At 50.1% G+C, this 12,183-nt stretch overlaps 1 protein-coding gene across 2 annotated transcripts; it reads right to left on the bottom strand.

Moving 5' to 3' along the window:
- Nucleotides 1–4,758: 4,758 nt before the first annotated feature.
- On the bottom strand, nt 4,759–11,081 carry TSPYL2 (TSPY like 2). Of its 2 annotated transcripts, none has more exons than XM_069464563.1 (7): nt 10,206–11,081; nt 8,855–8,932; nt 8,625–8,736; nt 8,394–8,539; nt 8,162–8,259; nt 7,192–7,868; nt 4,759–5,519 (listed from the first exon to the last, which is right to left on the bottom strand). In XM_069464563.1, exons 1-7 carry the CDS (start codon nt 11,004–11,006, stop codon nt 5,359–5,361), a joined length of 2,073 nt encoding a protein of 690 aa, XP_069320664.1. In that variant the 5' UTR covers nt 11,007–11,081; the 3' UTR covers nt 4,759–5,358. The 2 variants fall into 2 exon arrangements, with proteins under 2 accessions (XP_069320664.1, XP_069320663.1); XM_069464562.1 differs by having other exon boundaries at nt 7,192–7,886.
- Nucleotides 11,082–12,183: the final 1,102 nt, after the last annotated feature.

Raw genomic sequence — 12,183 nt, forward strand, 5'->3', positions numbered from 1 at the left:
CTTTGCCTGTCTATCCGACAGCGCTTTGGTAGGGGGGTTAGTTGGGAACACGCAGGCGCGAAGCCCGAAGCCAGGCCAGGCGTGCGTCACCGAGTAATTAGAGACCCGCAGCTTCTTGACGTCTTACTCTCCGTAAACCACCTTGCACTTACACCGCTCTGCTAAGAGACAGGACTCTGCCCCCAGTCGCCCACAGCTCCACACCCATCTGCAGGGATTTCTGAGCTAGGTTGCTCTCGCTCAAAGTGAGCAGAGTTCCTAATTCTCTGGAGGATGAGGTAGTTTTGGGCATGTGGTGCGTCACTCACTAACCCCTGCTACTTACTGAGACATTGGTCAAGGGACAGCCTCGCTAGAAGCCTCAGTTTAACCATCTGTGAAATGGGAAGATATTTAAATTTTTTCCTCACAATGTTGTGAAGATTAAATGAGAGAACATAATTGTCTGGGGCATTAATAATTGAGGTCTCTCCTCCCAATTCTTGCCTGTCCCAATGTTCAGGTGAGGGACCTATGGCCCAGAGAAGCAAACTTGAAGTCACACAGCAATAAAACCCAGAATAAAACCCAGGTTTCCATCTTCCAAAGAAAAACTGTTTAATAAGGAAGGGGAGAGGAGAAGGACCCTCCTATTAGCAGAGGTTCCTAATTTCGTTTCCAAAGACCTCTAGTTGAGTCTGGGGACAGGGTTTGAAGGGGTCCATGAATTTGGATGGGAACAAATTTACATCTTTATATTCTCTCTCCTCTAACTGACATTTAGCATTTTTTTTCAATAAAGAATGTAACCATAGTAGTAGTAGCAGTATTGGTGACTGTCACCAATAGAAATCAGAGATTTTTCATATCACATTATAGATGTTGCAGATCTCTTGAAATATCATACAATCTCATCACTATTTTAAAATCATGATAGTCATGAGACCCTCCATTAGATCTTATGATTTAATAGATTAATGGGGAGTAAATATATTACTATAGCACATATTTGCTTTTTCCATATTTTAATAACTTTATTTCAATATAATCAGTTTCCTTTGTAATTCTAGGTATTTTATCAATTTAAAAGATTTTTTTCTGAGAAAAGGTCCACAGGCTTCACTAGGTCACCAAAGGGGTTCACTGCACAAAAAATGTTAAGAATATTTATCTTGAACTCTGGGCTTCAGGAGGACAAAGACTTGGTCTATCTTGTTTCCTTGCTGTGTCCCTATCACCCAGTTCAGTATCAGGCACACAGTAGGTGCTCAATGAGTATTTACTCAGTGAGTGAATAATAAGATTCCTTCTCAAACGTCCTGCACATTCCCAATTGAGGGAGTCAGTGCTGGCCCTTTTGGTCACCTAAGAAGGAGGGACATTCCTGAATCTAGTTTTGTCCCTGATTCTGCTCACAGAAGTGGGTGGCACTTTAAAGGTCTGGCCCCAGGAGATCCTGGGAACCTCATGCCCAGGAGCAGGGCCCTCTGCTGCAGAGGAGCAGAGTAAGGTATGAAGGATATGAAGACACATAGTTTCAGCATGGGAACAGGTCCTGGGGCACATTGGGCCCATGACTCCTCATCCTCCCCCTGGTTTCTGTTTAAGGTCCCAGCAAATGAGTCCTGTCTTCTCTGGTCTTCAGTGAAGACTATATCTTGGAGCTAGATGTGGCTGGCCTTAAAGACCTCCTAGAACAGCCCTCCCTTTTGGAGGTCCAGACTGAGGAGTGAGGGCACAGGGAACAAGATGTCACTCTGGGCAAAGAACATCCTTTTCTCCCATGCCTCAGCCCAGGACAAGAGCACCCGGGCCAACTATATTATCATAAAATCCCACAATTGACTTCTAAGAGTATCCCTGAAGATGAAGATCAGAGGCCCTCTCTGAAAGGGTGGATGAAGAGGAGTCTCAAATGCCAGGATGAGTGACTGGGGGATTTGACTAGAGGGAAAGAGAGGAATCAGGAAAGAGCATGATGAAGGCCAGAATTCAAAGACCTGCTTCAAGGCGAGGCTCCATCTTGGAACCTTAGGCAGGCTGCTTCTGGGCTGATCCCTCAGTACGATTAGCCTAAGTTTGTAGATTGGAAAACTGAGGCCCTTAGAGAGGATGAGGAGAGTCACACGAGGTAGGGCAGATTGAGGCAAGAGTAACCAGGCTGGCTATCTCTGATTGGCTGGGATCCTCTGGCCAGGCTGCTTCCTGGCCCACTCCAGGGCCTTTGCCCCTGCTGCTTCCGCTTCTCTCCTCTTCACCCCATGCTTACTGGGACTGGCTCCAGATATTGCACATAGATGTCTCCTCTGCACAAGATGCCTTGACTTATGATCCTGCACTCTCAGCTCTGGCCCTGAGATACTGCATTACCTTGGGCAAGACATTTCCCTTTCTGAGCCTCAGTCCTCTCCCCATCTCTGAGAGTCAAGGTCAGAACCACAGGCATCAAAACCTCCATCTTCTCCTCAAAACATTTATCAGAATCATGAAGATTTATGTCCAAGATCTGAAGTTTCAACCATTTCACAGAGGAGGCACAGAGAAGGACGGGGCCTTGCCAAAAGTTCCACACCAACCTGGTAGTCATCTCAACTCCTCTCAATCCCTCTCCTATAGCTAAAGCCTGTTGAGTCCAACATCTTAAAAGCTCTCATAGAATAGACAAATTTCTCATGCAGAAGAATTCCAATTAATTTATGTAGATACTTCCCTCTCAAGGAAATGGAGCATAACTCCCCACTCCCTGAGCATGGGCTTTGCTTAGCTTCCTTCCAAAGAGTACAGCATGGAAAATGGGGGAAAGGAGTAACTTTACAGTGGAGAAACCGGACAGACACTGCCTCAGCCAGGTGATCAAGGTAACGTCAACAGTGGTAAGCGACAGTATGTATCCTGGATATGATGTGATGAGAATGGCATTTGACTTCTGTGGTCTTCCTCCCTCAAATCCATAACTTCAGTTTATTTTTATTTATTTATTTATTTATTTGAGACAGAGTCTCACTCTGTCGCCCAGGCTAGAGTGCCGTGACGTCAGCCTAGCTCACAGCAACCTCAAACTCCTGGGCTCAAGCAATCCTCCTGCCTCAGCCTCCCGAGTAGCTGGGACTATAGGCATGTGTCACCATGCCCCGCTAATTTTTTCTGCATATATTTTTAGTTGTCCATATAATTTCTTTCTATTTTTAGTAGAGACGGGGGTCTCGCTCGTGCTCAGGCTGGTCTCAAACTCCTGAGCTCAAACGATCCACCCGCCTCGGCCTCCCAGTGTGGTAGGATTACAGCTGTGAGCCACCGCGCCCGGCCCATAACTTCAGTTGAATCATGAGAAAAGTATCCGACAAATCCCCATTAAGGGACATTCTACAAAATACCTGACCAGTACTTCTCAAATGTTGACTCTAGGTCATCAAAAGCAAGGAAAGTCTGAGAAAGTGTCATAGCCAAGAGGAGCCTAAGGAGACAAGATGACTAAATGTAGTACAGTGTTCTGGATGGGATCCTGGAACAGAAAAAGGACATTAGGTTAAAACTAAAGAAGTCTGAATAAAGTATAGACTTTAGTTAATAATATATTGATATCGGTTCATTAATTGTGACAAATGTATCACACTAATGTAACATGTTAATAATATGGGAAACTGGCTGTGGGCCATCCGGGATTTCTCTGTGTTATCTTTGCAATAATTCTGTAAATTTAAAACCATTCTGAAATTAAAAGCTTTTTTTAAAAAACTCTCCCATATCCAACCCCGTCATGCCGCTCTCACCTGAGGTCTAGCGTTCACTTCCTTACTGCTCTCCCTCCCTCCAATCCGTTCTCCTGGCAGCCAGCAGAGGGCATTCTCTAAAACGCAAATCTGACCATATCTGAAGCCTTCCAGCAAAATAAAGGCGTTGGATGGAAATTTCTGGACGCATATTGTAATAGACAGACCTGGATGTCTGTATAAAAGTTATCACTATGATCCAGAACGGATCTGGGAAATATTTCTAGTGTCAGCTGAAATAAAATTACTTTATCCCAAATTTAATATTACGCAGCCTTTCCAAGGTCTTCCAGATAAACCCTGCCTTTCCTATGTCCAACTCCCGACTTCCCCACCGTGTCGCACAGCTACACAGTAATTTCCCTTTGTTTTTCTTTTATCTCTATGGACACTCCTCGGCCTGAGCCATCTTTTCCTGTCCTCTCTCCCAGGCCTAGCTCCAGAGATCTCCCTCGCAAAGGAGATCCAGCGCCCCTTCCCAAAGAGAGCGCTCCTGCATGATTGGGTTGTGACGTCAGGACCGAAGGTTTTTTTTGTTTTTTTTTTTTTTTTTGCTTAATGCGAACAAGAAAAATGGATTCCGCTGGCTCCCCCACGCCCAGCTCACACTATGCTGGAGGAAAGGTTTGACGCACTATAAATTAAAAGATGAATCATTGAATAAATGGATGTGCTAGGGCGCAGAGTGTCTGTGCGCATGCGCCACAGGGAAAGGCGTGGGAAGCTCTTCGCAACCTGGCTGAGCCCACTGCAGGCGTCAGGAGTGGGAGGAGCTTCCTCAGCCTCTCCTTGCCATTGGCCAGGACGGTCCGCATTGGTCTGACGCAACTCCTCTGCGGCGCCACAGAGCTCGCCCCCGCCCGCCCGCGCCCCCGCCACTGCGGTGCTGCAGGTTGTTGCGCAGGTTGGCGGCTCCGTGCGCCGCCTGCGGGGAGACTGGCTGCCGGGGACCGCGCCCCGGGCGGAACAAAAGACTCGGAGGGGCACTTTGAATTTGCTCAGAATTTTATTAGGATTACCAGGGTTCACAGGGAAAGAGGCAGGTCTTCTGGGGGAGGGGAGCAGGAATACCGCAATGGCGAAACGGCCTGGCAGAGACACCTAGGCAGGCTAGCGGGCACAACTGAAAAAGGAGCGGGATGGAGAGGGGAGAGGGAGAGAACTTGGGAGAACAGGGTGGCAGCAGTGCCTCCAAGGGCACTGCGAGGCTGTGACGAAAGCCACAGCGGCCCTCCCCGCTTTGGGATCAGGGTGTCCACTCCACACAGCACAGGGAGAGGGGTTAGGGCCAACACTTGACGAGGAGAGGGGGATATAGGGGCCCTGACCAAGGCATCACGATAAATACGTTTAGCAGCACACAGAAGCCTGCGGGGGAGGAGTGCCAAAAGAATGGGGTTATCCCCCTTTCCTTCCCCCAAAATAAGAACTCTGCAATTACTAAACCATAAAAATAATCTTTAAACCCGTGTACGAAGTCGGTCACCCCCCAGAAGTGCAATGTGGGGCCGCGCGGCCCTAGCTGAGGGGGAGGGTAAACGGGGCAAGGGGTGGCAGATACAGAGAGGAGACCCCCACGAGGGTAAGATGTTTAGCGGGGGTAAGATGTTTATCCGGTTTTGCCACTGTTCCCCAGGTTGGCCCAGGCGTTTGGGACCTGAACCACCTCTGCCAGGTCGGAGTCTTCAGAATCTTCTCCATCCCAGTCGTTCTCAATTCCTCCCATTTCATAGCCTCCTTCCTCATAGAAGTTCTCACCTTGCACGTTGCCTGCATAGGGAGAGGCAAGGAAGGGGAAATGAAGAGGGCGGTTACACAGGCAAGTAGATGTCACACTAAAAGTGAACGGAGCCCATAGCCAGGGCTTTTGGGGACCTGAGACCACTTGCCAAGCACCTCTGCTTGGAACAAGCAGCCGCGTGTGTGTGTGTGTGTGTGTGTGTGTGAGAGTGTGTGAACTCAAGCAACCCCACAGAGTGAGGGGGGTGAGAGGAAGGCAGGGTGGGCTCCCTGCCTCTGTCCTGTCAAATTTGATACATCTTTAAAAGTAGTTTTTTCTCCCCTCTGTATATGTCAATGTGTGTCTCTTCCTGAGCGCCATCCTCAGCTGAATAAACCTTCTATTCATCTCCAGGCAGCTCCTTTTCCCCAGTCTGATCCAAACAGACCCCAGTCTGTCTTCTTCAGCCCAATTCCCCACCCCCACTCCCACCCCCAGCCCAGGGCTGAGCAGACAGCTCTGCTTCCCCTTCTCTGAAAGAAGAGATGCCATCAGGTGGGAGGGGAAGACGACTGACAACTCCCTCAGTTTCCCTGCCCTACCTGAAAATATATCTAGATTGAGGCTGCTCATTCATTCAGTGCCTCCTTCCTTGGTGCCCTGCCCTCAATGGAAGTTTGCCAGGGACCCCATGGCCAAAAACTCCAGGAGTGGTTTTTCTGTCCCTTCCACCTCCCCCAGGGGCCTGCTTCTCCTGTCTCCCTACAGCCAGGCTCAAACACCTCCTTTCACCAGCCAGTCAAGCCTGAACCTTAGATACTGCCTTCTGCCTCAAACTCCGGTATGCAACCCTTCCTCAGCATTTCCCAAAATGCATTCTTTGGTGGGCAGTGAAAAATGGCATCTGTGGTCAACAAGTTTGGGAAATACTGGGTTCCACAAAGTTTAATAGGGTTTTTTTTTACAGCAGGACTTCTCAGAGCCTTTAAGGTGCTAATGTGCATGTGACTCTACAAGAGGATGTTGTATGCAGTTATTTCCCCAACATATCTGACCACTGACCATTTTGTGAGAAGCAGTTTTCAGAAAAGGTGAAGGATCCCCAGGAGACAATTTTGGAAACCCTGCCCAACATACCAGCATTTTCATCCTTCCAGGTCTTTGTTCACATGACCCCTTCCACTGAGAATGCTCCATAATGTTCCTCAGTGTGAATGCAGCCTCCAAGTCAAATGTCATCTCCTTTCTCCACCCCCCCTCCCTACCCTTAAGGTAGAAGTAGCTGTACCTTCCTTCAGGTTCACAGGGCACAATGTTCACTTCACGCTCAGTTCCCCAAGCAAGCCTGGGAATGCCCAGAAGGCCAAGGCTGGGTACAGAGTGTGCTGAATTGCAATGTGTTTTGCCACTCCCCCACCTCTGTGTGAACCTGTTCTTTTTAGTTTTCCATCCACTGTCTTCTATCTTTCATTGTCTACTCTTCATTTGTCTTTTGCTCTGTTACACCCTATCTGTCCATCACATAGAACTAAAATGTTTCTTTGGTTTTGTTACATTTGTAAGTTAAATGTTCCCTGGCCTTCCCTTGTTTAAAAAGTTACACAGAATGCTTTTTATTTCTTCCATAAAAGCAGACTGAGTTCATGCCTTGATACCCTGACCCTGGTCAGGCTTTCTCTGAGAGAAGAGAAAGGAGGGAAGACAAGAGGGGGGCTAGCTCACCTTCCTCCACTGATTCGTCTGAGACGATCTGTATCTCATCCTCATAGGCATGCTGGTTGATACTGTAATATTGATCTTTGTCAAAGTCGTCAATGTAATTCTGATAATACTCAATGTCTCTGTCGTCGTCATCGCTGCCTTCATTGTCACCTTCATTGCCGTCATCATCACTGCCTTCATTGTCACCTTCATTGCCATCATTATCTTCATCATCACTGCCTTCGTTGTCACTGTCACTGCTGTCCTGGTTGTTGCCAATGCTGCCCCGGTTGCCACCTCTGAGGTTCTTGTTGTCACCATTAGCATTCTCATTGTTGTCATCAGGGTTCTCATTGTCATTGGTGTTCTTGTTATTGTCTTCAGGGTTCTCATTGTTGTCATTGGCATTCTCATTGTTGTAAGTGGTCGCGTTGTCATCAGCGCTCTTGTTGTTACCAGTGGTCTCATATTTGGGGACCTCATTGTGGTCAGGGATCTCATTGTCACAGATGTTCTCATTGATGTCAGTTATCTCGTTGTCAGTGGTCTCAAAGTAGTCGGTGGTATCCATGAAGTCAGAGATCTTGATGTCATGAATGGTCTCATCAAAGTCTGAGATATCGCTGAATATGTCTTCCACTGCATAATAGTCATAAGGATCTTCCACGATCACCACTTCACATTGATTCTTGTTTTTACTGTAGGAAAGCCTGGGCCTGAGTATGGGGTTGGGGGGAAGGGTTATACCCATGGCAGACACTGAAAGGTGGTTAGTAACCGGGGAGGGAGTAGACTATAAGGGTTCCCAGGGGAGAGGCTAGGGTGGAAAGAGTCCCATTTCTGCCCCTGTGTAATCTCAGGCCATTTCTAGACATCATTCCCCCCTTGTAAAACATACTGCACTGGATTGGCTCCATAAATCCTGTGTGACACCCATCTAGTCTTTGCCCCAACCTCCACAAACTACCTCTCAGCCACTAAGCCCCATCACCTTTTTTTCTTCTCTTGCTTCTTTCTGTTTGTCCTGTAGCCTCTTTCTCTCATCATGTAGTAGCGTACAGGGTTGACCCACAGGTCATTCTTGATAATCTGTTGAAAGAGAGGGAGGAAAGGAGAACAGAGCCATAAATACAAGCCCCAGCCCAGACCCTACTCCCAATTTCCTGGGCACCCAGGGACAAGCCTAGGAAGGCCTTTTCTGGTGATGCCAGGAAAGGCCCCACCTCAGCAATCCTGTCAGCCTCTGGGAGGCTGTGGTTTGAGAACCAGCTGAAGAAGCTGTAGCTGGTGTCCTGGTTCCCATGCCTGTGGGCCTGGGGTTCCTGGCCCCGGTGCCAGCGGATCGGGGTGGAATGAGACACCAGCCGACCTGGTGGAAGAAGAGACTATTAAGAGGAGGCTGAACAAGGATAGATTGGCAGGGGGCACAGATTTACCCCGGGACTGCCTCTTACCCGAGCGGTTGCGCTGGAACTCCTTGACAATCACCATGTTTGTGAAGTAGGGGTTTGTCTGGAAGTACAGCTTCATTTTGTAGCCCATGGAGATGTGTCTTAGATCCTGTACCTGCTCAGGGTGGGGGTGATGGTGGAATTTGTCCCCCCTCCCCATGGCCTTTCCCCCCTCACCTCCAAGGACCAGATTCCTTGCCCGATCCTACTGATAGATGTCTCTTTGGCCTGACCTGCAGATTGGTCAAGTAGCGGAAAATGTCTTCATCACGTCGGTTGATCAAGATTGAAATTCTGGGGTGGTTGAGGAACTGATGAGTGGAGCAGTTTAGGTCAAGGATTGACTACCCAGTGAAAGGAAGGGAGGGAAGATTGGGCAGAGCAAAACAAAAGAGAGGCTGGAACAGGATTCCTTCTGTGTTCATATAATGTGTATGGAGCAAGTGGGTCATGGGACATGACCCATACTTTTATTCACATGATAAACCTCTGTGTTAGGTGGCTTTGCTGGGTGCTGAGGGTCTATGTCCATATAATATTTGTCTCTGGGTACTGAGGGCTTGTGTTCACAAAATGCCCTATGTCTGGGTGCTGAAGGCCCATGTCCAAGTGATGACGTATCTGGTTACCGAGGGCCTGTGGTCACATGATATTGTATGTGTGGGTGTGGAGGGTCTGTGTCCACATATTGTTGTGTGAATGGCTCTGCGGACTTGTGTCCAAGTGATGCTGTGTGTCTGCATGCTGAGGACCTGTGGCCACTGTCTGGATGCTGAGGTCCTGTGTCTACATGATAGTGTGTTCCTAGGTGCTGAGGGCCTGTAATCATATGCTTCTTTGTATGAGGGTGCCAAGGATCTGTATCCATGTAATTCTGTTAGGATGTTAAACTCATGTGTTCCTAACATGTGACATGTATGTACATGTGTCCCCCAGAGATAAACTTAATAATCACCATTAGTGAATGAGATTCTTCCTGCTCTCCCCTTTCCTTCATTTAACCCCTTAATCTCCATGCCAGATACTTCCTCTCCTGACCCTTCAGGGGCTTGAGCCCCTCTCTAGCCCCCTTCCCCCAAAGCAGGTCACTCAGCCAGGACTGGGGTCTCCTAGTATCTAAGCAGAGACCTAGGCTTACAGAGCCCTATGGCTTAGGCATCCTCTCTGGCATTTTTTCTGCTGTGTACCATTCCCCTCCCTCTTCACTGTCTCTGCGTCAGTTCATCTTCTGTGTGCCCCTCCCCTCCTTTCACCTTCTCTGGTCCAATTTTTCTGCAGTGTGCCCCTCTACTACCCTCCCCCTTTTGCCGTCTACGATCCATTTTTTATGCTATGCTCCTCCTCTCCCCCCTTTCCCATCTGTGGTCCAGTTTTTGTACTGTGTGCCCCCCTCCCAACTTCATCGTCTCCAGTCCAGCTTCTCTGCTGTTTTGCCCTTCTCCAGCCAGTCTAGTCAGTCTTCTGATAGGGGGCCCGCCCCCACCGCTGGCCCTCCCCCACACCCTTCCACCCTTTCCGTCCCTCCCCCCACCTCCCCGTTCCTCTCATGGGCTTCTAGCCCATGAGTATCGATGAGAAGGATACTGCTTTGACCCAGAAGCCTGGGATATGCTGGATGATGAGGTCTCTGCGCTCCAGGAAGGGTCTTCGCATCTGGATGAACTTGCGCTTGAGACGCAGGAAGGCCTTGCCTGCCTTGATGTTAACGGACTCCAGGTCCAGCTGAATATTCTCCAGCGCCTGCAGGATGTTCTCCATCCTCTCGGCATTCCTCACTTTGCTCTCCTTCTTGATTTTCCTCTGCCTCCGCCTCCTCCTCCTTCTCCTCCTGCTGCTCCTCAGACCTTCCTGTTCATCCTCATCATCATCTTCCACTAGGATGACAGCCTCTTCCCTGTTCTGTGGACCGACTAACCTCTGGGGCCCCCACCCCTCTATGCTACAGGTTTCTAGGACCTTCTCTCCAACAGGGCTGCTGGGATCCACAACCTGAAAGTCGATTTCCAGGTTTTCCCCAGAGACCCCAGCAGCGGGGAGTATATCCAGGCTCTCCACGGGAGGGGGTGCCTCCCCATACCCTGACTCGATCGTAGACTCCCACTGGGGACTCTCGGAACCCAGGGTGAAGTACGCACGGATCCCCCCCTCCTCGAGAATGATATAGGGCGACGACGGGGGCATCACGGGGCCCGAGCCCACCCCCCTCATGTCAGCCAGCACCTGTGCCGCCTCGGTTTCCTCCTGGAGCCTTGGGCGCTGCTCGGGTGGAGGCAGGGGCAGTCGCAGGAGCGGCGGCGGCGGCGGCGGCGGCGGGTTGCGCTGAGGCGGCTCAGAGCTGCTCAGGCGCAGGGTCTTGGCCGGAGGCCCCTCATCCGGGCGATCCATGGTGATAGCTCAGGGGATGTCACTCGCCCCTTCGCTGTCCGCCGGGCCGCCGCTGCCAGGCACAGTCGAAGCAGAGCCGCCGCGACTCACGCGACTAGCTCTGCTGACCGCCTCGCTCTGACGTTCCCTCCCACAGCGCCTGCCCTACTCCCTCCGCGCCAAGCGCCAAGGTCCCGCCCACGCCCTGACGCAAGAGGCCCGCTCTGCCTCGCCATTGCTGCCGGCTGCCGCGGCTCCGCTCGCCCTCCCTCGACCCCTGCCGGCTCTCACGCAATCCGCTTGCCAACACTACACATCATCACTTTCCGATTGGCTCCCCTCGGAGCCGCCAATCAACGGGCTGACTCCCCCAGCGATGAGAGGGAGTCTGCAGGACGATTGGCTGCGAGGAAAGCTAAGGAGCGACGCCCCTCTCCCTCACCCTTGCAGCGTTTTATCCAATGGGAAAAGTACCAGTGGTTCTGAAGACCGAAAAACAAACGCAGACGCTGAGCAGGATGTGCTCGAATAAAACTGGGAGAGCCTCGCCATCATTCCCCCCGCCCCCCTCCCCTCAGCAACTACGCACTTTTAAAATCGGCCCCTTCCCCCACCCCTGCTTCTGTCCCGGGGGCGAGCTCTGCTGCAGCCCCGCGGGGCTGGTGCCACCCTATGCGCACCTGCTATTTAGGCAACCAGGGCGTTTGGTTTGGGGGCTAGGTTTTGACGTGGCGTTTTCCATCTCTGCAAAATGGCTCTAGAAATAATAATCACGCACCAAAAAAGTAAATTCCTCTGCGTCATAAAAAAGATTGTGATTCAGCTCAGCTGCTAGATTTTTCTAGGACCTTCTATGTCTTCAGGTACTGAACATTTCTCCTCCTTTCCAGTTTCCATCCTTTCCTCACCCTTTTCCCCAAGTGTATGCTGTTCTTAATCGTATCTTAAGATTCTTTTTAAAGAAATAACAAGATAGATGGTCTTTTATGAGGCATGGTAGTGGAGGTCCGGCGTTGGTTCTGGGATTCACGCCACGGTGTGCCCCTCACTTTGTAACCCTAACCAAATCACTGCCCCTCTCTGAGCTTCAGCTTCCTCTCCTCCAACTTAGGGATTCCTAAAGAGAGGTGTAGGTAACTGCCCATAGCAGCCATATGTGGTAACAGAGAATTGGAGGCAACCTAGGGATCCATCACCA

Source organism: Eulemur rufifrons, chromosome 30 (assembly GCF_041146395.1).
Source record: "Eulemur rufifrons isolate Redbay chromosome 30, OSU_ERuf_1, whole genome shotgun sequence".
NCBI classification, from domain to species: Eukaryota; Metazoa; Chordata; class Mammalia; order Primates; family Lemuridae; genus Eulemur; species Eulemur rufifrons.

Bases quoted from the DNA above. Each gene is read 5' to 3' on its own strand.
- TSPYL2 (XM_069464562.1), bottom strand. From the start codon at position 11,006: ATGGATCGCCCGGATGAGGGGCCTCCGGCCAAGACCCTGCGCCTGAGC. The intron at 8,737-8,854 runs GTCAGGCCAAAG...CACCCTGAGCAG, and splicing joins GCTACTTGACCAATCTGCAG to GTACAGGATCTAAGACACAT. The intron at 8,540-8,624 runs GTAAGAGGCAGT...TTCTTCCACCAG, and splicing joins GTTCCAGCGCAACCGCTCGG to GTCGGCTGGTGTCTCATTCC.